Source organism: Lissotriton vulgaris, chromosome 4_1, assembly GCF_964263255.1.
Source record: "Lissotriton vulgaris chromosome 4_1, aLisVul1.2, whole genome shotgun sequence".
Taxonomy (NCBI): Eukaryota; Metazoa; Chordata; class Amphibia; order Caudata; family Salamandridae; genus Lissotriton; species Lissotriton vulgaris.
Genome location: NC_141691.1, coordinates 351821924 through 351848138, shown reverse-complemented (window position 1 = coordinate 351848138; position 26215 = coordinate 351821924). Strand labels below are relative to the sequence as shown.

The 26215-nt window shown below is 41.8% G+C and overlaps 1 protein-coding gene across 2 annotated transcripts in view; it reads right to left on the bottom strand.

Annotated features, from left to right (window-relative positions):
- LOC147718740 (sodium- and chloride-dependent neutral and basic amino acid transporter B(0+)-like) overlaps nt 1-26215 on the bottom strand; it is a 425103-nt gene that overhangs the window by 168248 nt on the left and 230640 nt on the right. For both annotated transcript variants that reach the window (XM_086918726.1, XM_086918727.1), the window contains 2 exons: nt 25837-26065; nt 439-564 (listed from right to left, as the gene is read on the bottom strand). In XM_086918726.1, coding sequence (XP_086774852.1) covers nt 439-564; nt 25837-26065 — 355 coding nt within the window. The remainder of the gene's footprint in view (nt 1-438; nt 565-25836; nt 26066-26215) is intronic.

The window sequence follows — 26215 nt, the reverse complement described above, 5'->3', positions numbered from 1 at the left end:
TACGCCGCTGGTGCGTCACAAAAAGTGAAGCACCGGCGGCGCAAAACTGACGCAAGGCCTCATAAATAAGGGCCATTATCTTTAGTAATGCTTGTTTGAATATATCCTGTGCTTTAAACAAACCATAGCACTATTCTCATGTGCCAAACATACTTTTTTGTGACAGTCTTATTAACAATATAGGCACTACCTACTTGATTACTCACGATTGGTAACTTACATCCGTCTATTACATATTTACTCAAATTTTAATGTGAATGGTCAGCCCAATATGAAATCATAAATAGATTTCTAAATAGTAGGATACAAGCTTGAACTTCTATTCGGTATTACAGGTTTAATGACAGCAAATCGATCTTTGGGAACCAGACTAAACAGTATAGACCATAATCACAGTCCATTAGGGATTCTTAATTCTCTAACAAATGTATTGCTTACCTATCAACGCAAACTGTGAGTCAAGTCCCAAGGACAGGAGCATGCAGAAAAAGAGAATTGCCCAAAGTGGTGAAACTGGCAACCTGGTCAAAGCGTCTGGATAAGCAACAAAGGCTAATTCGAATCCTAAGAGGGAAACAACACATCATTATATTCCTCTGTTACATATTTTCATATGTTTTTATCTAAAAAAAAAGGTTCAGTGATATTGCTAGGTGGCTATGCGTTGCAAACAAATGTAGGCAATAGGCTGAATTATGAATTAGTTTAGAAATAACGTGCCAGAGTCGCAAAGGTTTTGCTAAGAGCAGGTGGGACTTCCTCCTGCAATATTCCTGACTTATTACTGAATTCCAAGACTATGCTCTCCTGTTTTATTCCTTAAGTACTCATGCACTGCAGGAGTAATCCATGAGTAATATAACATTCACAGCAATTGCTTTGTGGATCGAGCCTCAAAATGGTGGGATCAATTAGCAAAGATTTTGCTATGAGTGGGTGTGAGTTACCCTTGCACTTCTCCTGCTTACTCCCAGTTTTAAGAGAAAAGTAGGTGTACTTCAAGAAAAAGTCACAAAAAAATCTTTGTAAATTGGGCCCTTGATTATGACTATTCAATTAGTCCGACAAAGCAGCAACAATGCATACAAAGTATAGTACATGTACAATTGAATTTAAGCTCTTTGTTAAATATTTACAGACAATCACATTTTGCAATCCTCCATAACAGTGTAATGTAGTGGTTAGTATGCTTTACTCCATGCACTGGTTACACCATTTTATATTATATTAGTTATACCTTAGAAAATAATATTATTTTTAATAGTTATAACACCATAAATCATATCTTGTGTGAGAATACAGTTCATTGTAGAGTGTCAAGTTAAAGTTAATGTAGTGTGGCTACCGAAATGAACACCCTATGCATGGAGGTGCATACTTTTTAAATCTGTGAAGTTGTTGCATAAATTGAAAATTAAAGGTATATGCACAAGTCTTGGAATATAAATGTTTGGATACTTGCTCTTTTGATTTAGCAAAACAATAGATAAAGCTATATAAATGTAAAGATGTTGTATAACTTATAAATTTAAGGTATATCTTTAGCAGAAGAACTTCCAATGTTTGTGTATTTTAGGTTTGGTTTGTATAGAAAGAATAAATAAAACTTCCCGAACTATAACAATGGTTTAACGTTTTTTTTTCTTTATATATTAATGTTATTTAAAAAATTTGTTTGAAATCATAGTTTGCTGTGGTTGAGTGGAGTGTTATTAAGTGGAGTATGGTACAGTATAGTGGAAGAGAGTGTTCTGGAGTAGAGTATACTGTTGTCGAGTGGACTAGAGTTGAGTGGAGTGAAGTAGGATGTGGTACTGTGGAGTGGCATACAGTGGAATAGCGTAGAGTGGAGTGTTTAAAAAAAAAAAGAAATTGCCTCATTCGCCTCTGACCCCAGCTTACAAGTGATGTGCAGTTTGCTACTGTTACTCACTTTGGAGAGGTAGGGTTTTTATAAGTGGGGTACTGCCCCAACCTCTCGTTTTTAAGGAGACGGTGGTCGTACTCTCCCCTCATCTTAAGGGACAAGTATTGTAGCTGGTGTTGTGCCTTAGATCACCATTATCTATGCCCCCGTGATTTTGGCAGAGTCCGGCACAAACAGAGAGTATCCCATAAGGCTTAATCATAGGACAAAAGGGATTTGGTAGACGAAAAAGGTGGTGTAGAGTAGTAATCATAATGGTTATCTAAGCTGGAGTCCAATTTACCAGGGGGTCCCAGATGGCTCTCTTCCTGCTACTTTTTAGTCTAGCCAGATTGATACTTGATGTTTTATACAACGGCCGAGAGCCAGTCCGAATGTATAATGGGTGGGAAGCTTCAACCCATCTCTTACAAATTTCTCGTCTGGCCAGTAATATAGCAAAAAACATAAAGCCCCTCTTGGGACCAGTAATTCCATCTTCACTGCCAAAAATAATTAAACTGAGTGTAATAGGTATAGGGCATCCTAAGATGGATTCTATAGTGGACCCCACTTTTTCCCAATATTCCAAAATGGCAGGGCAAGTCCAGAACATAGGTGTATCCGGAGTTCTTTCCAAGTTGCATTTTTTACATTTAGCAGGTGGATCCTTGGACATCTTAGAAAGTCTTGCCGGGGATAAGTAGGCTCTATGAGTGGTGAAATAATGATTTCTTCTCAACCATGCTGGCTTTACTGTTGAGAACAAAGTGCTATAGGAAGTCTGCCACAATTCGGCCCAATCCGCATCTGGAATATATTCCTCCCATAGCTCTACTGCTAGTTTAAAATCCCCATCAATGGTCTCCTCGATTGGCCAATAAAAATAACATACCTCCTTCTTCCCTACTAACTTTGTCCCAAGATAATCTTCTAGAGGGTATCCCTGCCCAATTGATGTTTTTTGGTTCTGAGACCAGCTCTTTAGCTGTAAATATTTAAATCTAGACACGCCTCCTTCCAATTTCTCATTGAGCATACCCTACGAAAGGAGGGAACTGTCTTCAGTTAAATCTCCCCATGTAAGTAACCCTGCTGTTTTAAAGGTATAGCTAACATACCTTTTGGGCAACTTGGTGCCCTCGGACTATCCCAAAATGGAGCTAGGCTTGAATAATATTCCATACTTGTTAATGCTCTGATCCTAGCCCATATTTGAGCAGCACCCCTTAGAACCTTCAGCCTTACTTTCTTGATGAATCTTTTGTCCCCAAATTTGAAAAGAAAGCCTTCATGTGGAAGCCCTGCTTGATCTAACATGGCTTTATACATCTTACCTTGGTCTGAAAGGTCTGGTGGATTCAGCAACATCCTCGAGTAGGTTAATTGAAATGCCCATGTATAATACTGGACATCTGGGGTAGCTAGACCACCCTTTTCTCTCCTACGTCTTAGTTTTTATCCAAGAGATCCTGGTTGCTTTATAGGCCCAAACAAATGAATTAATTGCCTGCTGGAATCTGTTGATCAATTGTTTGTAAAACTGTAATGGTATATTGTTAAAGAGGAAGGTTACTTTGGGTAAAATTGTCATTTTAGTCAAGTTGACTCTGCCTAGGATCATCAAGGGAAGGTGGGCCGAGGATCTCATTAATTTTTGACTCTCTTTAAGGATATTTGAGAGGTGTACCTTGGCTATGTTGTCTATCTTATGTACAATTTTAATTCCCAGGTACCTCATCTCCTCCTTAGTGTTATATTGGCCCTTTGGCAGATTCCAGGTCATGATCTCGGTCTTATCTGCGTTAATTTCATAACCGGATATTCGCCCAAACTCCTCAGCTAGACAGATGACTAGAGGGTATGATGACTCTATATCTGGCGAAAAGTTAAGAATGTCGTCAGCATATAGGGCTACCTTCCTTTCCCATGTACCGCTCTTAAAAGGTAAAATGCCTGTCTCCTCCCTAAGACGCTGAGCAAATGGCTCTATGTACAAGTTAAATAGGAGGGGAGAAAGGGGCAGCCCTGTCTGGTTCCTCTCTTAATTTTGAAGGGTTTAGTCAATTTACAATTGATCACCAGCCTTGCTGACGGGTCAATGTAAATGAGATTTATAGTTTGGCGAAATTTAGAGCCAAAGTTAAATTTTTCAAGTACAGCAGCAAGGTAGTCCGACTTGACCCTGTCAAAGGCCTTTGGTGCATCTAACGTCATTGCTGCCAGAGGGAGAGTAAAATTAGAGGCAAATCGATGGCACCTGTCAGATCATGCATAAGATCAGAGAGACTTCTGCCTTTTAGAAAACCTCTCCGGTCGCTGTGCAGTGGATCTCCTGCAACTGCGCCCACTCTGTCGGCCAGGACCCTGGAAAAACCTTGTAATCAGAGGTAAGAAGTGAAACAGGTCTATACGACCCACTCTTCATAGATAATTTACCTGGTTTTAAAATCAGGGTGATATTTGCTTCTCCCCACGAAGATGGTGGTTTGGCCCCTTCTACCAGGATTTTATTAAAAACAGTGGTCATAAATGAGATTATCACTTCACCCAGTGATTTGTACACTTCGGCTAGGAGGCCGTCAGGCCCTGCTGCTTTTCCAGACTTACAAGCAAGGAGCGCCTTCCTGACTTCTTGTTGTGAGATTTCTATCTCTAAATGTTCTCGTTTGCAGGATTCTAGTGCAGAAAGGTGAATTGAGTTTAACCATTCTTTAGCCCAGATAATATCCACGTTGTTGTCCTCATCATATAGTTCCTTAAAATAGGTATGAAAAGTGTTCCCTATCTCTTCTTCATTGCTTGTTAGCTTATTAGTATGTGTGTCTTCTAACTGTTTTATAAGATTACGCAATCTGTCAGATTTGGCCTTCCAGGCTAACAGTCTACCTGCCCCCTCGCCGTACTCAAAGTGGGCAAGTTTGCTCACCTCCCACCTCTTAGCTATTCTAGCCTGAACAGTGCTATCTCAGCGGGCCTTCAAGGATTCCAAATTAGTTGTTAATAATTGAATTTGGTCCTGATCGGTTTCTTTAATGATATCTTTTTCCACCTCTTTCATTTTCTTTCTGTGGATGAGGTATTCTCCCTAAACTGTCTATTTTTATGGGACATCCTATTAGTGACTAGACCTCTTAGAAAAGATTTAAAAGTATCCCAAACTACAGTCGGGTCGGCTGAACCGATGTTGATATTTAAAAATAATTTTATCTCCTGGGACAGGTGGCCGATTTCGTCATCGTCCAGGTCCTTTGCTGAGCCTTTCCTACAAGTTCCAGATCCATCCAAATAGCTGCATGATCTGATAGATGTGGGGTCAGATATCCCGTATCTTTAATGTTGTCCCTTAAATCATTACTTATTAAAATATAGTCGATCCTGGATTTGTGTTTGTATTTTGTATTGTAAAAGGACACCCCCATTTGGGTGCCTGACCTTTCCCTCCAGATATCGACCAGTGCGTTCTCCCTCATCATAGTTTTCAGAAAAGCTCTAGATTTAGACGTGGCATTGGCTCTACTGCTTGGGGATTTATCTAATAAAGGATTCATTATTATTTTAAAGTCCCCTGCTAAGATTATCATATCGGGAAACGCCAACATATTGGAAAAAATAGTTTTCAGAGTGGTGGGGTCATCTCGATTAGGGCCATGATACCCAACTATTGTGATGGGTGCACTTTATACAGAGACTTTAACTATGACCCATCTGCCACTTGCATCAGTCACAGTGTTCAAAAGGTTAACATCGGCTTGTTTTTGATCCGAATGGCAACTTCCCTGACATTTGACGATTGACCAGAACAGAGACAATGTTCCACCCACCTAAACTTCCATATATTTCCGTAATTTTTCTTTAGGAAGATGGGTTTCTTGCAGGTCAATTATATGTGTGGGTGAATCCTTCAAATACTGAAATCTTTTTTCTCTCTTGCTCTTAACTCGGAGGCCGCTCACATTCCATGATAAACATTGCAACATTCTCATGGGGGATTATAGGAGCCACTGTTTAACTCCACCCTAGCCTGCAAAGTATCTATATCAAACCATAACAGCAAAAAACCTACCCTACTAAGGTTAAAAGACGAATGAGTATTTCTTTTTCTTTTTTACCGATCTGCTCCCCCACCGTTGCTAACCTCACGCCACCCTTACACCCCGCCCCCCCGGAGAACCCTTCCCCCATTTTCCTGGACTAGTCCAGGTTCTGACTGCCGGTAAATCCTGCTCTACCTCATTTTAATTGAATTTTGATACTACCCTAAAATAGACGCGCTATTTTTGTTGCAGAAAAAACTTGGGTTGTTTCATCCATTACTAATGTAACTTGTGTAACTCAGTGATTCACAATATATGAGATGGTGAAATGCCTGATGTATTTTCTTAACACCATTACTGGCACCATTACTAATATACCTAGTGTAACTAGGTGTAGCTAAATAGTTTACCATATATGAGGTGGGAAATAACTGATTTACTCCCTTAATGCCAATAGTTTCCCCCCTCGAAACTCCTGACAAATGTGTTTATAATACCTCACACTATATCTCAACACCCATTTGAGTTATCTTAGAACCTCTAAGAGATCGTCTGCCTCCTGCACTGTTCGGACATTGTGCATCTTGTTATTATGCGTGATTTTCAGTTGTGCTGGGAACGGCTGCCCCCAGTTTCTTAAAGGCTTCCATTCTATTTCTCAACTCGTATTGACGGTCCACGGTGGTACGCGAGAGGTCCGAACTGATCTCAAAAGTAAAGTCTCTTGATTTCAATGATTCTAACTTGAGAGCGGCAGCTAGTATTCTTTCTTTCAGTTCAAAGGTAAGAAAATTGATTAAAATGTTTCTAGGTTTAGTCCGACTAGAGTGCCTCCTAAAGTGTTCTCTGTGAATCATCTGTATGTCTTGCCTTAGTTTTTCTTCGGATTCCTCCATCTGCACAGCTTCTTTAAAGAGATTGACAATAAAATAATTTAGATCGTCCCCCTCTTTGCCTTCTGGCACTTTCAGCAGACGCAAATATTGCGTATGGAGAGATTTTCTAATGTCTCAACTCGGTCTCGGTCTTCTTCCTATCTAAGTGAGGAGATATCTGCTTTAACTGCTCCCAAGTCTGTTTTGAGTTCTTCCACAGAGCTCTCTAGAACATTGTCCTAGAGTCTAATGCGTCAACCTTTTTTCCTGAAGACACACAAAAAAGTCTGATTTCTGCCTGATTAGACTCTGAAACTGAAAATCCTTTTTTAATGTCAGATGACATGGTGAACAATAGTAGCGCTAAGGGGCTCCTCCCTAGTTCCCCTGAGGTCTCTCCCCCTATCTCGTTGTCACCCCCCTTGTGAACCTCCACCGCCCCATCCAGGTTGGCTGCATCTGTGCTTACACCTTGTCCCTCTGGAACCACTAGCTGATTACCTTCTGCTGCTTCTGTAGCCTCTACTACTTCTAGAGGACCAGACCCCTGTAACTGGGATTGATGCACATCCAAAGGCACATCCAGAGGCTCAACGCGTGCCGCTGGTAAATTCACGGGCTTCAGTAAAGTCGAGGGATATATGGACAAGGTGGCTGAACTGTCACTAAGCAAGGGTGAGGCGCTTCCTGATGCCATACTTAGGGGGCAATCGGGCAATTTTTCTGCAGTAGACTGACCCCCACTTTTCTTAAGAGCTACCCCTTGCCTTACCATGTCCAAAACTTGAGGGAGAACTCTAAAATATGACCTTAGCGAAGGGGTTACTCTTACTTTGGGGTCACCAAAGGAGCCTCTCTTTTTTGTACTTTTTGTGCTCTTAGCACCCTTCCCTTTATTCTCCCTTTCCTCAGTATCTTCTGCTGACTTCCCACCAGGTAGCTCGTCACTTTGCGGGAGTATTTTGGTAGAGTCTTTAAATATACAGCTTGCTCTGGGCTCCAGCTTTCCCTGTGCCTCACATTTCTTATTCTTTTTTTCCGACTTTTCTTTAAGGGGCTTAGCTGTCTTGCTTTTTTTACCCGACTTACCCAGTTCAACCCCCTGCGAGTTGGCATCACTGAGTACAGGTTTGTTAGGGGCCGAAACCACCCTTCGCCTCAGACAATAGGGTGCAACCTGGAGTTTGCCTTTCTCACCTTTAAGCTCCTGACTCCCCGGTACTTTAGCTTGTTCGCTCGTCTTTTTTATTTTCAGACCTTCAATAAAATCTTCAGCTGGGAGTACGCTGCCATTCGTTGCCTCCACAGGGCCTCGTTATCCAGCTTTGCAGATGTCACCACTGCTGCCTCCAGCATGAACGCCCCCTCCGAACCTCCGGAGCTGACTCTACCCGCTCTGCTCCCGGACACACTTCGGAGAAGGCTCCCGCAGAGCAGCTAGCGTGCCGCAAGTCTCCACCCCCTCCGCAGTTTCAAAGCGGCTACCAGGCAGCGCGGGAGGTCTACAGAGGTAGCCAGACACATCCCCCAGCTTTCGACCATCTTCCAACCGGGTAAGGGTGTTTTAACAATTTAGGATGTTTAAGAAACAAATCACCATGACCTCATCCATAGATTCCGTAGGTTTTTGGCGACATAGTGCAACATAGAGCAGGGAAGATTACCGGCTCAGCAAGCGACCCTAACACTTACGGCCGCCATGTTCTCCCTCTGCCAGGACTATCCATCCTGTTCGTAGAGTGGAGTGTTGTGCAGTGCCTTACAGTGGACTGGTGTGTAGTGGAGTGGTGTAGAGTGAAATAGCAAAAAGTAGAGTGTTGTAAAGTGTGGTGGCATAGGGTTGAGAGGCATACAATAGAATAGTGTAAAGTGAAGTGGCAAATAGTGGAGTGACATTGAGTGTGGTTTGATAGTGTTGTACAGTAGAATTAGGCATGGTGGAGTAACATAGACTAGAGTGTGGTAGAGTGCAATAGCGTAGAGTGTGTTGGTGAGAGTGGAGTTGCACACAGTGGAGTAGCATAGACTGGAGTACAGTAAAGGGGACTAGCAATGAGTGCAGTAGCATAGACTGCAGTGGTATAGAAAGGAGTGGCATAGAATGGAGTAGGATATAGTAGAGTTGCGTAGAGTGTATGGTGTACAGTGGAGTGCCGTACAGGGGAATACCAGAAATTAGAATGGCGTACAGTGGATTGACATAGAGTGGATGTCTTAGAGTGGAACAGTATAGAGTGGAGTGGTGTATGTGGAGTTGCATACAGTGGAACAATGTAGAGTGGATTGGTGTACAGTGTAGTGGTGTACAGTAAAATGACATACAGTAGAGTTTGTTACAGTGGATTGGCGTACAATGAAATAGCATAGAGGGGATTGGCTTATAATGGAGTGGCATGGAGTGAAATGGCATAGAGTGGAGTGTTCTAGGGTTCACTGGCATAGAGCAGAGTGAGTTACACAGTGTGAAAGTGTGTGAATGGATGTAGATGTAATGTGGCAGGAATACACATTACGAAGTGTAAAGGGTAATTTTTGGTAGAATGTGTGAATAGTGTAGGTAGTGTTAAAATTATAAGATTTAAAAAAAGTAGTTATATATTGTGGCGGTGTACGCCACAGTAAGTTCATGGTATACTGCAATGCATGTGGATAAGACGTCAGTGTGTGATTAGCTACTGGCTGTGTTTATCAAAGGTGAAAGGCAGCCATGTAGTTTTTATCACAGTTTTGCTGAGTTCATTGGTCTGTGTTTTGCTGCGTTCTATTTTAGAGTCTTAGATATAGGTAAGTATTAGGTTTCTAATCCAACCAAATTTCCAGTAAATCCATTCAGACATTTTCACACTACATCCAGTACAAGAGTCTGTGGGTAAATGCATTGGTGGTAAAGCTTTATGGGGCCTCTTTATAGGTCTCGCCTTGGCAGCGCACGCGCTGCATGCGCTGACCCAGCGAGACCTAAAGTAATCTCTATATGTTGGCAAGCAGCCGGTAGTTTCTCCGGCCGCTTGCCATTTGCTAAAGGTTGTTATCGCTTTTGTTACCTTTGTTTTCAGTGGCTGTTGATGTCCAACTGACTTCCGTGTAGTCCAGAAGCAGCGGCCACCAGCTACAGTTTTGTCCGCACTGTTCTGACTTTTTGTTTGCCTTGTGCATCTCTGCCTGACCTAAACATGGCAGCGGCGCATGCGCAAGGAGCCGGTGTGCGCGAGTGGTGGGCAGCGCATGCTGCTTGTTTATTTTTATTCCCCACCCGCTCTCCCTCCCTCCCGCGAGCATGCCGGCCGCGGATGTGTGCTTCGGGTAGTCATAGCGATGGAGGACGTGACCGGCACTGCTGCTACAGTAAGTGCCGCTATTCCTCTCCTTTTCAATTATCTTTTCTTCTTTTTTTCCCTCTCATACTATCCACCCACCTTTCTCTTTCACTTTCCTTTCTTACGTCTTTTCTCTTTCTCGTTCATTGACTTTCTCTGTTTATTTCCTTCGTCCTCACATTTCTTTCTTCTCTCCTTACTTTCTCTCATTGCTTCTTTCCCCTCTTTCTTCTTCATATTTCCTCTCTGCTCACTTTTTATTTCTGCTACTCCTTCCTTTCGCTTCCATTTCATGCTTTTTAATACTTATGAACATACTTTTACTAACAGCAGAGTAGTGGGGCTAATCCTTGCATTCATACAGTGTTAAGTTAGCATGAGCTTATTAGAAGTTTAAACGCCATTTTACCTTTTGCTTTCTTTTGCACACGTCACACACGTTAAATATTGTTACACGTTAGGCTGAGTGTTTTGCTTCACATAAGAATAACTTGTTTTTCTACATTGGTAGAAGTGCTTCGTCAACTTAGTCTGAACAGTGAGTCCTGAGGCCTTCAAGGTTATATTAACACTGTTGCAGTTGTTCGAACTGATCAGCGCACGTTCTAGCCATAACATATATGCAGCTGTGGCAAACCCAGATACTGTTGCCTTTAACAATACGTTGTGTAGGCATGATTGAACACACTTGGAGAACATTTGTATGCTGAAAGCTTGTGCTGAACTCGATGTGATTCACTCCTTCTAATCTCTGAGGTATGGTGTCCCCTATGCAAGCCTAAGAGACATTCTTTAGTTATAAAATAACCCACTAGCAAGGGAGGGTGAAATATAGGTGTATATTTAACATGTTTCCATTTAGCAATATAACATGCTTTTTCCCTTTGTATTTTTGGAATAGTAACTATGCTGACAATCTTATTTCTTATCATATTTCTGCTTGTTTTAGCTGAGATGCTGCACCTGAGATCACGGCGTTAAAATATACATTTTAAACTTGCCCGTGTCTCCCTTTACTCCCTGTTCTGGACTGGTATGAGAGTATAACGAAAGATGCTCATGTTTCCCACCTTACCTTAGGTATCCTAAGTCACATGTTCTGGGTTGTCTAATCATTGGTAACTTTGCTATAGAACGAAGAGCTAATGAGACACTGATGCTAGTCTGGTAGGGGTTTTTAGGTACTAAGGTGAGTTTTTGATACACTCTAATTCACTGAGGTCCTGAGTCTCTGTGCACGGTTCTGTGACTGAGCAGAATCCCTGCAACAGCAGGTGGGGAGGCGAGGAGTCCTTGGGGCATGTTGAAACAGGTCGGGTTTCCAGCACCACTTCGTGTGACTGCAGAATGTGTTTCAGAGACCCCGCCGTCAGAGGGCATGTATTCTTGCGGGCAGTGAATGTGAGGGAACGACACTGCATGCCCCTGCATGTAAAATATACACCAACAAGCAGTGCAGATATTGTCCATATATAACGCTGTCTCACTGCAATGCACCTGTGATATGATGGAAAGCTGCTTAAAAACGTTGGTTCATTGTGGTTTCCTGAGGTTTTCTTTTCGTAGCTAGCTTCACCCTCCTCTCATAGTTCTAGGGCTGTGATTGGGATGTGTGCTGGGCCAAAGGGTTCAATAACAGCCAGGTGTGGATAAGAGCCAGAGCACGGGACACAGTGGGTCTCAGTGTCTGGCTGCAGTGAGAGCAGGCAGTGAAAGTGCCAGGTTCATCTGGAAAGAGATCTATTTCACCTGGGAATGCCATCGCTTTTTCTGCTGAACTCGAGCGGGCGCAATTTATCACCAGCCCTGGCATTCTTTGTTTAAAAAGTTGCACATGCTGCCTGAGCTCTTAAGAAGAGGTTGTGCTGCTTGTAGCGGGCAATGCCAAACGGTATTCATGGAATTCGTGGTAAATAGGAAGTGCTGATTTTAAAAACATAACACTTATGTTCGTGGAGGCATGCCTGTGAATTCAGCAGGCCTTTCAATGTGAACTCTACATGCTTTTGAATTTCAGGTGCACGCACACGTGTGTTTGTACAATTAGTGGTTTACCAAACGTGCTCATAAGTGTTGGCGTAAAGTTAAGAGGTGCAATGCTGTTATATTGAAGGAAATTGGATGTTTCCTTAACACGCTGGTCATTATATAGAACATATCCCGAGGCATGCAGGTTTAACCTATTAGGCACGTCTTTATTCACTGGTCAGCAATCTCTACTTTGAACTTGTGCAGTTTTTGGAGCTTGTTAGAGAACCTGAAACATAGAGTAAATTGTTACCTGTCTGCTTAGGGTTTTAAAGAGAGGTAAAACAAGACACGTGTGTGTTTTTTAATGAAATTGTCAAATGATTTGCCAACCTGCTTTTGTGTAAACGTTGATTCGTCTTTGATTGTATCTAAAACAGGCATTTTTGTGTACTAATGGCACAACCAGTAATCCACTCCTGATTCAACCTGTATATCTTCTCCACTGCATTCTAAGAGTGGCACACGCATTGTTGAATTATGTTTTAGTCCACACAGAACCCTCACAAAACTACAACACTATGACTACAGTTAGAGTAAGGAAACTTTTTCCTACTCACTTGGCAGTTTTTTTAGTGCTTCGCGTCTGTTTGTCCCATGTGGACTCTGTCATCTCTCTCTCACATACCCACTTCCCATCTCATCTCTCTCACACTCCCATTACCCACTCTCATCTTGCAATACCACTGCCCTCTCTCATCCCTCCCATACACTACCTGTCTCCTCTTATACTGCCTACTCATGCATGCTACTTTCCTCTACCTCCTAACGCTTTGCACTAGTCCACCCCTCACCTTCCATCAGTTGCTCCTTCTACTTGTCCCTCTCTCTCTCTCATACCCTTTCTCATCCATCTCTGTCGCTTTCTCATGCACTATTCCCACCTCTCTCATGTGGTTAACTTCAGGTCTTCAAGCCGAGTTTCTATCTCGTAACTTTTCCCTTAAAGCCATGCTCTCCTTTTCTTAGGATGTCTTCAGTGTACACAATGCTTCCCTCTTTATGTGTCTATGGCCTGCTCTCCTCCTTTTTTTATATTTCTCATACAGTTTTTCTGCTCCTCTATCTCAAGTTGAATAACCTCTTCCTACACAAACTACCTATCCCTCTCATTCTTCCTTTCTTTCTATTCTCTGCAGCTCTCAGCAATATCTGTTCACCATACCACATAGTTCCTCTCCACAAATACACTACACAACTCACAATCCCACAACTAACAATTCTAATACAATTCACAGAACTCCCCCACACCACATGCATACACTCCACTCCAAAACAAAACGCATAGGTAAAAAACATTATCATTTACAACACCAATAGTTCTAACTCTCACAAATGCAAGACCGAATGCATTGCACATGCTTGTTATCTGTGCACCCCCTTGACCAATCACAGTGAAACTCTGCGGCATCCTCAGATGTAGAAGGAAGAATAGGTCTACAATGTTTCTTGGAGTTTCATCTAATGTGCACAGAGTTATTCATGGTGAAAAATCCCAGAAATTCCTACCTCTGGTAAAACTCACTTTAATTAGAGTGTCTTCCACCACAATGTAATATGTGTTTATGTAACATGTGTGTGTGTGTGTGTGTGTGTGTGTGTGTGCGTGTGTGTGTGTGTGTGTGTGTGTATGTGAGTGCTTGTGTATGTGTAGTATGTGTGCCTTTCTTTTGTAGATGGCCCCAAGTTTTTATCTTTGGTCCAATATGTACTCTGATAAAACGCACTTCTAGAGAGGTGACTGCATTTCTGGTGCACACATGGTCAAATCAGAGACTTTCTTCCTGTTGGCAACATCTTGTTAAAGTCTTCACCAGCGATCATAATTAGGAAGTCATGTGTATGTCAGGTGGCTGCACAGGCAGGGTCACTGTTTACTTAACATTTTCTATATCTAAGCTAAGACATTTTACCTAGCAATATTTTCTGACCACTACATGCCCTTTTTCAGCCAATGGGCAGCACGTTTGTATCCCTTTCTAGCTAGGTCTTGATTACTAGTGCAGGGCTACAATCGGATCCTTGTGCAAAACAGCATCACCCAAATGGTATCAGAGTATTGCAGCGTACTTGCTATGATCTTGTAAATTGGAATCAGCCAACTAAAGTGAACTTTGGTATTAGTTTTAAAGTAATTTTGAATCACAGAAAAATAATAATTATATTGAAATTTAAGGTGCATAAACCTCTACTTACTTGCCACAAGATGTGTTCTCTGTTCAACCAATATGTTAGTGTAGAGGAGGCATGACACCACACTTAACCCCTTAAGTGCTGCCTCGGTGCATTGGCCGACGGCAGCACTACCTCCCCAGTGCTGCGCACGACCATTGGACGTCCATTCAGCACTAGTTCCAATGGACAGCGCAGCACTGGGGAGGAATGTTTAATAGCATCTATGAGGTTAAGGACCGGTTAACTCTTTTTCCTTCCAAAGTGTATTTATAAGACTGTGCATTGTTTACCATAAGACCTGTACTGATTTTCTATTAATCACAACTTCCTGGTTCTGCAATTTAACAGTAAAGGTAAGTTAAGCAAGCATTGACAAAACCAACAGTTTCTCTCTCTTTTGTTAGGATTGGGTGCTTTTTCTGTAAATGCTGACTCTGTCTGTATGTGTGTGTGCTTAGGGGTGAGTGGATACATGAACATGAAGAAGTCTGTCGATTAATGGATGAGTGAATGAATGCACAACGGTGTGGGTCCAGCATATTGAGTAGGGAATATTGTGTACCTTACTATTGTTAGGACAAACATATTGTTGGGTAGGTATGTATAGATTTCTGTACCTAAGTGTACATCTATGTACCTTGACGATATATCTTAATAATAGTAAATCTATACTTCTCTATATGCACTTACACGTTCCATATTTTGACTAGAATATTAATGTATCAGAAATTCCATACTCGATATTCCATAGTCCAGCCATGAATGATGGACGAATTGTTGAGCAACAGCGTATGCATTGACCAATGGGGTAGTGAATGACTGAAAAATGTTAGCAAAAGTGGGTGAATGAGTGAGTACATTGATCGATGAGTGAGTTTACGATGGGAAGTGAAAACTGCTTGCGTTGATTAAATGGTGTGAGGCTGAATATATGAAGGGATAAGCGAGTGAATGAAGGCCTCTCCAGCCCTTCATTACTACATATTCCTTAAAGCTAGTTAATACAGGGAAGAATGGAACATACCCATTCTTGAGATGCACTAATTGTGACTGTGTTACTGCAGTAATGCAGTAGTACACTGGCAGACCCCTGTCATCATGCTAAGTGATTTTACACATGATCTCTACAAGTTGTCTCACTCAACTTCCCATATCGATTTCTCACCAATCTGTCACTTGTCTTCACTCACTGTTTTTGTGCTCACAGGAAACCACTCAATCTTATTCTTATCTCCATACTTTCAGTCACACACTACCATTCATTAACCTGTCCATATCTTACCATATATTACACATGAAAATCACCAGTCCCCCACCCTCAAAACCACCACATCGCACTCACTATCCACAAGGAAATACCCTCGAAGATTTCTACCTTTGTACCTTGATCTACTGTACAGAAACCTCGGACCTCTATCTCCTTCCATGCCACTCAATGTCTTTAACAATTTTAGAAAAACATTGTTGGTGAAAAGAGCACTCGAATACTGCGATAATGCAGTGTGTATTCGGTATGTGTGCTGTGTTAGAATTATGCCTGCTATGCATATATTAAAGAACCAATGATAGTGGCCTAGCCCCTTCTGACGACTAGGACTCTAACACGCACCAACGTTAAAACAATATATGCATTTCACAAAGATTTAATGCAAAATTTCACAAATATGATAAACCTTGTAATTGTAATAATTTTCTAATCATAACATCTGATCAGTTACAATGTATGTACACAAAATAAGTTGGTTCCAAATTAACAAAATCGTTAAAAACAATAATTTTACAACCCAATGCATTTCGGGACACTGCTTCCCTTCGTCAGGATTTTTTTTCTGTGGAAAAGAGGGAAAAGAAAACATGTTCAAGAGGTGCATGGGAGGTCGGTCAAGATTGTTGGTAGGAACACAACATTTTTAATATCTCCAAAAACTGTGCTACCTACTCAAAATTGCAACAAGCGGGTGAACGCGCGTTCTGATACACTTACTGAATTATTGTCACCAAATACTGCCACAAGCTTAAAAAATAAGGAGCTCATGGGGGATACTCAAAACAATGTGATATCTAATAATTGTGTGAGTAAAATATCAAACATGATTCCACCAATAGCACGTACTTGCTAAATGTAATGTCTTTCAGCTGGGTGATATTTCAATTGTTGTGGTGAATCTTGAACAAACGAGGAATGGCAGTTGTGTCAAACTGAAATCGAAGATAAAAAAAACACTAAATCTCTCATCTTTCCAAACAGCCCACCTAATACTGCGTGTTCGGGTAAATACCGACCTCTAGTGCCAATGAGACGGTGTAGATTTGTATTCAATGCTTTACATAAATAGAACAGCTATAAGTCACGCAAAACCTACAAATTAATGGAAAGTATTCAAATCTCTGAACCATGCGTGTGCATGAAAGTTTCAAGTATTTCCTTACTGTACATGATTCTCACCTGCTCGCAGGCTTCTGAATGGCCATCTACACACTCCTGGAAAATCTTTCCCAGCACACTCCGTAGTACGAAGTCAGCCTGAAAAATTGAAGGGGAACGTTGTAACGTAGTTAAACCAGTGGGCCATGCTCGACTCCCCGATAAACTGTCAATCATTCCGCTCACCTATTTCGAACGATTCTCCGTGCCTCAAACTTTCTCCAACATCCATCCGTATCCGACAATATCTGAAAGGCGCGCTCCTCAGTATATCCGCCCTTACGTGATGATGAGCTCAGTGGTGGGTAAACATAGACGACAGACACGAGCCGGCGGTAAAACCTTATCGACCACAAACATAACTACAAGTTGTCACTCCAGGTCAATGATCCAAAACAAAGTACAAATACAGTGCGAGTGGAAATTAGAAGATAGGTGAACCAGTATTACACACGGGGGAAAAATCATGCTGTGTTAGATGATAGTATGAAAGAATTAGGGTATATGTAGAATAGAGAACACTTCCTTACTCAACACATATTAAACATTCACGTTGAATGCAACATTGCTAAAAACAAAAAAATATTGCATAAATCCCACAATAAAAAAGTGCCCCATTTCTGAGTGTGTGCACCTGTGTGTGGAAGAGGTATAATGTTTCTAAGAATGCTGAAGAGGGTCACAAGGTGGGTAGGAGTTTTGTATGTTGGATGATTACAGGAAACACATTTCCAATTTTTCATTAAGTGGAATTAAAGTCTGCAATTTTTTTATCCAAAAGAATTCTCTCTGGAGGAGAATTTTAGAATTTTCTGCACTAGGGACTTTGGGAAGTTGTTCAATAAACTGATATTTGAGTTGTGCAATTGTGTGACGTTGCTCGTCCCAATGAACTACCAAGCCGGAAGTTGAGCGTTTTGTACGAATTCGGCTTTTATGTTCTGTGAGCCTGATTTTAATTTTTCTCTCGGTTTTCCCAACATATAAAATCCCACATTCCGTTCGGGGATTCAGCAGGATATCACCTAATATTGCATTATTACAGTTCTTACAATTCCAGCATTTATTAGTGCCATTTTTTGTGGATGTTGACTCCGATCAGTTGTTCGTTTTATCTTAGACAGTAATTCTTTGCGATTCTGTCCTCTTGTACACGCAAACAATGTTTTTTCAGAAAACAACTTCTGGATATCGGTCTCAGCCTCCAGTACATCCCAGCAATTGGAAATGATCTTTTTAATCTCCTGTGATGCAGTGGAGTACTTTGATACAAATACTACCCTGGTAGTCGATTTCTTGGGCGTCTTCTCCCAAAAATTTCCTCTCGGTGTAAGTTTGGGTTTTTGCAATTGTAGATCTAGCAATGTTTCAGGATATCCTCTGTTCATGTTTGTCAATTTCTGTTGTTGTAATGTGTTCTCGCATGCCTTTCTGTCAGATGAAATCCATCGAGTTCTTAAGAACTGAGAAACTGGTAAGGTGTTTATAAGAGATGGAGGGTGAAAGCTGCTGTACAAAAGAGAGTTACTCTTATCGGTAGGTTTCGTGAAAATTCGTGTGTTTATTTTGCCTGCCTCTAATTGTATCCAAACATCCAAAAAGGACAGTGACTTTTTGTTGATATTATGTGGGAATTGAATTCTGGAGTTCACGAGGTTCAAAGTGTGTATGCTGTTAACCAAAGAAGACTGATTTTTTTCCAAATGAGGAAAATGTCATAAATGTACTGCGAAAAAAGACCATGGCATTGTGCCAAGTCCTGTCAGTCAATATAAAATCATTCTCAAATTTCGCCATAAGCGTGTTCGCGTATGCTGGTGCCCCTGGCAAACCCATGGAGGTTCCGTTAAGCTGTATGAAGAACTTGTCATTCCATGTGAAATAGCTGTTCTGTAAACAGAACTCCAATAGCTGTGTAATGAAACATTTTGGTACATCAGGGTTCTCTTGTCTAAGCAATACCCATTCTACGGCATCAAGTCCACTAGCATGAGAAATAGCGGTATATAGCGCGACCAAGTCTATGGTGCAAAGCACCCAGTCCTCTGAAACATCTTCCTGAATACGATTCAGACTTCATGAAAAATCTGTGGTGTCTTCAACATAAGTAATCCAATGTTGGATGAACGGTTGTAAGTAGGCATCTATGAATTGCCCAGTATGTTCAAAAAGAACTTCACATCAGGATACAATCGGTCTAAAGGGAGGATCTGTGGGATCCTTGTGAATTTTTGGTAATAGGTGTATATTTTGTCTCCTTGGGAATAGGTTCATGCTAAATTTTTAGGTTGTTGAGTCAATCCAATTCAATTCTTCTGCTAGGTCCAGTATTTTCCCTAGGTTTTCTGCAATTTCCATAGTCGGATCACCGTTAATGGTTCCGTATATTCTTTTATTGAAAACGTGTTCCCTGACGTTACTCTCGTAGTAGTCTGTGTCCATCAGGACAAGCCCTCCTTCTTTGTCCGGCTTTTGGAAGATTATGTGTGGATTTTTTGCCAGCGCATTTAGTGCACTGTGTTCTGCTCGACTTAAGTTTTTGAACTTTCTTGAATAATCAAATTTTTCTTTAGGTCTTTTTTTAGCAGTATCTCAAAAGTGTCCAGGGTTTTGTGGGAAACATGTGCCACAAATGTACTCTTGGGTTTGAACATGTGTGTTGTTTTCTCTTGGCTAGTTTCTTTGGGACATATGTTAGTGAAGAAATTCCTTAATCTTAGGATCCTCATGAATTTAAAAAAGGCCACTTCAGTCTCCAATTCCGTGGTATTGTATATACTAACAAACGATGTGCCTTTGTTCAATACCTTTTCCTCAAATTTTGTGAGTTTCTTTTTTTGAAATATTGATTATGAGACTCTTGTCTGGCTCCTTTCTTGCCTTTGTCTTTTTCTTTTTCCTTCCGTGTCTTTTTTAGAAGGGGGCCTGGATCCCGTCCGGCCACCGGACCAACTATTTACCAAACTCCTAGAAAAAAAACAAGGAGAGGACAAAGAAAAAGAAAAAGTCAGGGACTTAATGATCAATTGGAAATGTTGTGTTTCCTGTAATCATCCAACATACAAAACTCCTATACAACTCGGGACCCTCTTCAGCGTTCTTAGAAACATACCACTTCCACGCACAGATACACACACTCAGAAATGGGGCACTTTTTATTGTGGGATTTATGCAGTAAATTTTTGTTTTTAGCAATGTTGCATTCAACGTGAATGTTTAATATGTGTTGAGTAAGGAAGTGTTATCTATACTACATATACCCTGATTTTTTCATACTATCATCTAACACAGCATGATTTTTCCTTTGTGTGTTATACTGGTTCACCTATCTTCTAATTTCCACTCGCGCTGTATTCGTACTTTGTTTCGGATCATTGACCTGGAGTGACAACTTGTAATTATGTTCGTGGTCGATAAAGTTTAACGCTGGCTCTTGTCTGTCGTCTATGTTTACCCACCACTGAGCTTGTCATCACGTAAGGGCGGATATGCTGAGGAGCGAGCCTTTCAGATATTGACGGATACGGCGGATGTTGGAGCAAGTTAGAGGCACGGAGAATCATTCGAAATAGGTGAGCGGAATGATTGACAGTTTATCGGGGAGTCGGGCATGGCCCACTGGTTTAACTACGTTACAACTTTCCCCTTCATTTGGGCAGGCTGACTTCGTACTACGGAGTGTGCTAGGAAAGATTTTCCAGGAGTGTGTAGACGGCCATTCAGAAGCCTGCGGGCAGGTGAGAATCATGTTCAGTAATGAAATACTTGAAACTTTCATGCACCCGCATGGTTCAGAGATTTGGATACTTTTCAATAATTTGCAGGTTTTGCGTGACTTGGAGGCGTTCTATTTATGTAAAGCATTGAATACACATCTACACCGTCTCGTTGGCACTAGAGGTCAGTATTTACCCGAACACGCAGTATTAGGTGGGCTGTTTGGAAAGATGACGTGATTTAGTAGTTTTTTATCTTCAATTTCAGTTTGACACAACTGCAATCCCTCATTTGTTCACGATTCACCGCAACAATTTAAATATCACCCTACTGAAAGACATTACACTCAGCAGGTGCGTGCTATTGGTGGAATCATGTTTGATTTTTTACTCACACAATTATTAGAAATCACATTGTTTTAAGTATCCCCCATGATTTCCTTATTTTTGCCGCTTGTGGCAGTGTTTGGTAACAATAATTCAGTTACTGTATCAGAACGCGCGTTCACCCGCTTGTTGCACTTTGGTGTAGGTAGCTCGGTTGTTGGAGATATTTCACATTTTGTGTTCCTACTAACAATCTTTACCGACCTCCCCATGCACCTCTTCAACATGTTTCCTTTTCTCTCTTTTCCACAGAAACCTCCCCTGACGAAGGGACGCAGTGTCCCGAAATGCATTGGCTTTTAAAAATATTGTTTTAAACCATTTTGTTAATTTGAAACCAACATTTTTTGTGTACATACTTTGTAACTGATCAGATGCTATGATCAGAAAATTATTACAATTACAAGGTTGATCATACTTGTGAAATTTTGCATTAAATCTTTGTGAAATGCATATAATGTTTCAACGTTGGTTCGTGTTAGAGTCCTAGTCGCCAGAAGGGGCTAGGCCACTATCATTGGTTCTTTAACACTTTTAGAACCATTTTCTCATACTATAGTCTTCCAAGTCAAAAATTATCTATGTCCATGCCAAACTAGAAGAACCCATACATTTTGTGAATTATTTTTCAGTTCCCTCTGTGACTCTCTCAGCTAGAAACTTTGGTGCTCATTTCACACCAAATGCATCCCCGGAATCCTTCCTTTCCTCCACTGCTGCAGTGACAGATATGAAGTACTCCATGCTCGACATCCACTTCAGTATGAGCAAAACAATACTTTACAGGCTTGACTTGGGAAAACTGGGCTACTACAACAACCAGCTGGTTGCCCTTAACAAACGTGTTCCTGTCAATGGACAACCTTCTATACCTTACAACAAGAACTCCCTATAACCACCCTAAGCACACCCTGTGAGAAGTTAGCCTGTCATATGCTGTCCACTAGTTATAGTGGGCACCTTGCACTAGTCCAAACAGCCCCTTAGAGGTGATAGGTTAAAGACAACCTTTATTGAAAGCTATCCTAGTGGTAGCTATGGAGAGCAGCCTTCAGGTTAAGTCTTGAAGGAATGCAAAACAGTTGTTTTACCCGTCTATAATCTCATGAATGAACAAATGAAAGGAGAATCACACCAGGTACATATATATAAAATATATGCATTTTTTCTAAACACACCCCACTAGCCTCTTTATGAGGCTAGCGGTCAAAGCACATAAGTTACACTTAATAGCACACAGTAAATTAGCACAATATATGTTGTGCCCTAGGGGCGTACCAAACCATATATCAAGAAAGTGGTATAAGAACCACAACTTAACTAGACACAAGGCCTAGAGCCTGTAGACGTTCTGGAACCACAAGAAACCACCCAAGGTAGTGACACAGGGGACCCACGGGGGATGCGTGCAGTGTCTGAACACAGCCGCAAGTCGCTGTTAACTTCCATGGGGAAAGTGGCGGTTGGAAATTTAAAGAAAAGGGACACTTAGGAGAGAACTTTGAGCAAACCCCTTTACACTTAAGGGGTTCTGGGGCCAACACCCACAGGAGCACCGGAGTACTTGAGTTACCTCACCCAGGGAAGCCGGGTGCATAGGTGTCTTTTGATGTCGGGAATCGTCATTGATTTCAATGCCAATCTACTGCAAAGTGCTGGTGCCGTCAAAGTGGAAAGTATCCGGGGTGACCCAAGCCTGGATCGAAGATGAGAAGAACCTGAAAGCAGAGGGGACAGAGTCTGGGTCACTAGTCAGTGGCTAGGGGCACAATAGTCGAATGCCGACAGATGACAGGTGATTTCAGGTGAAGGAGGTGAAGCTTGACTCTTTAGCCACGAGGACCAGGAGGCGTCGATGACAACCAGGCACTGGATTTGAGCTGTCCCACAAAGGATATCGAGCACTGCGGTGTCAGTGCCCAGATTCGATCCAACAAGCCTTGGCAACAGCAACCCACGCAGAAAGTAAAGAAATGCTTCGGTGTGGACCAGCAATGTCCGAGGGACTCACCACACAGTGGAGAGTCAGGGCAAATCTGGAGCAATTAGGGAAGCCCAAGGAAAATCAGAGTTCCCTTCGTAGGGACCCAGCAGTTGATGGACCAGGGATCGCAAAGGGGCCTCAAGTGCAAATGCAAAAATCGGGCTCACGGAACACTTGTGGAGTGTAGACCCACAATCCTCAGAGCAAAAGGTGCTCAGGACTTGGGCTATAAGTAAGCCAAAGAACAGCTTCACAAAATGTCAAGAATCTGATGCATTTGCAAATGTGCACGGTGTCCAGTATTTCAGGTTCCACATCACTCGTGAGAGCTGTGGGTCTCAGCTTTGCTGGGCACTCAGGTCCGCCTCTACGAAGTCTGGAAATTCTCTTACTGGGCTGCAGTTACTACAGAGTCTATCGGGAGCTTCAAAGATACAGACCAGCAAATGCTTTGTTGGTGCCTGCCAATCAGGGGAGTCACTCCTCGACCCCAAGTGATATTCTTCAGTCCTCTAGTCTTGAGTAGAGCATCAAATTTCCAGGATTCAGTTGCAGAGTTTCATCCAGGGATATCTAAAGTCCTGTTGCCAGGGGTTCCTTATTTATACCTAAGGAAGGGCTTGCACTAATTCTGGAGACCCTCCTATGGGAGGGTTCGGAAAGAGAGGTGGCTATACCCATTTCCTTTGTCCAGTTTTGCACCAGAGCAGGGGCTGGTAGCCCCTGCAACCGGTTTGGACTTGGACTATGCACAAGGACACCAAATGTGCCCCCGGTGCAGACTTCAAAGCACTCTCATAGTGCACCCACCCAGCCCCAATACACTAAAGCCTATCTGGGAGGGGGTTACTCCTCCCTGTGATAGGAAACCTATTGCCCAGGCCTCCCCTGCCAGAGTTTCGGTCAGCAGCAGGAGGCCGGACTCGTGTCTGTGGCTGCAGCATCAATTTTTCAATGCCAGGGCTGTTTTAAACTGGTACCAGGTATACTGGTGTGTACATGTCTCTCCCTCTAGAAGGGTGGAATTCTACCCCGGCCGCCAGGACTGGCAGGCGGGGTAGGATTTCAAAGTGTTTGACACCAAACACTACATGTTTCTGTGTAGCCATTCGAAAGTTAGCATTTACCGCAAGTTTATAATGCACTTAAAAGTATATGGTCTGGCAGCATCACAGAACAGCCCCAGAGAATAGGTTCCAAAGACTACAGACGGGCCCTGCTCATGCATGGGCACCCTCTCACACAAAAAACAGCACCCTGCCTTCAGGATTGTTAAGGACTGCCATAGGGGTGACTGATAGGTTCATGCCTGTTGTGTTTTAAGGTAGATATATGTAACCTATATCTAAGTTATGAGTGTATGCACCACCTTACCCAGGCTGCGGTAGCAGTCCTGTGTTGTCATTTTGGAAGGCTTCCCAGGGGTGGCACAATACATGCTAGAAGCCCCTGGTAGGGCTCCGGGGTACCTATGCCCTAGGTACCTAAGGTACCATATACTAGGGACTCATAAGGGTACCCCAGTAACCAACTGGAGTATACTTAAAGTACTTGGAGTCGTTTTAGAGAGGAAAGCAGATAGGCTGGGGCCCTGGATAGCAGGATCCCAGCCAAACTGAGTCAAAAACCATCAAAAGACCAGGAAAAAAGTGGGGGCAACCATGTATTCAGATCCCAACTTTCTACACCCGCCCATACCCTACTACCATCCCCAAAATAATTGGTCAGCCATAAATACAGGGAAACTTACAAACAGCAAATTCTCGTCCTTAATGCTGTTAACTATAATTCATCTAACTAAGCATTTCACATGTTTACAATATATATGTTTTCCTGCAGCCTTTTCTTGTTTAACCAACATTTCCTCTCCCCAAAAAACCTGTTGCTGCTTTACGATTCCACTTAGCTCGTCGTCCATGCCTCTGGCAATAACTTCCTGTCAAATTGTGCTATACTTGCTCCCTTTCTGTGTATAAAACATCTCCACTTATCCTTGAAGATGACCCCTCTACTACACACTCCTACCACCCCAGGATGTGAAGTGAAGTAAAGTGAGAGGGTACTTATATAGCGCGCTACCACTCCACGGAGTATCTTGGCGCTTGGATTCCAGAAACTGCAGGTAGTAGATGAAAAAAGAGACTACCTGTCTGAGAAGCACATCATATGAATCCCATGCATTCGGCGTTAGGCAGGGAATAGATCCATGTTTTTAAAAGCTTTCTGAATTTAAGTTCAGTGGAGGCTTGACGCAAGAAAGAGGTATGTTTCAATGCTAACCTGCAGAGCATTTATCTTGTCAATATTCACCTGGGTTGTATTGTCCCTGATCCGGCATACGACATGTATCAAGCACAGACATGTATCTATATATACCACCCACACCCCAATGGCATTTTGTACAGTGCTTATGTTGTTATGGGAAGTATTTCTTGTTGAAACCCTACCTGTTAAAATAAAGACATAAATAGATAAAGAAATAATACTTTGATGACCTGCAAACTCATGAAAGTCCTTTCGACCTTTATTGTCTGAATTGTGTGTGTGCACATCTGCACGTTGGGGAAACAATCTAGATAACAAAAAAACAATCATAAAAGATGCTCTGAAAATAATATGCAGAAATTACCAGTACTCGTAAAAAACAACAGGGGCACCCGTAGACCAAAGTATGACTTAAGGATATGTTATGAAAAAAAACACAATGTCCATTAAGGTATTATTAACAATTTATATAAACATTTTAGGAAAGAACATAAATATTTTTTCAATGTGCAATACATGTGGCATTAAGTTATTACAATAGACCATGTAACCAAATAATTAAACAGGAGAACGATTCATCTAGAGGAAACAACATAGTTACCATATCTGACCTGTTCCTGACAATCTTCAGAACACTTTCTGCAGTATTTACACAGATTATGCCAGGGTTTATCTTAGATGTAATGCGTTTAATAAACTGACACTAGTAAGCATAACGTACCTTCTTTTGCCACGGTCTCTACAGATTTCCCTGATACAAAAGCCATGTGTCCCAGGATAGAAAAGATCACGAATCCAGCTAATAAACTGGTCAGAAGGTTAATGAAGCAGACCACAAGGGAATCTATATAGCAATTGTTGTTGAATTTATTGTAGGATGAGAGAGCCATAAGACCTCCCCAAGCCGTTGAGAGAGAGTAGAAGATTTGAGTGGCAGCATCTTTCCAACCCTAAATTGAAAATTGGTTTAGATTATTATTTGTAAAGTTTCAGTCCTGAAGAGGAAAAGAACAGCTACTATTATACAAATGCTACAGTCTATATTTTTGTCTGAGACATGTGCTACACAGTAAGTTTGAAAGCAAGGAAATACAAGATGC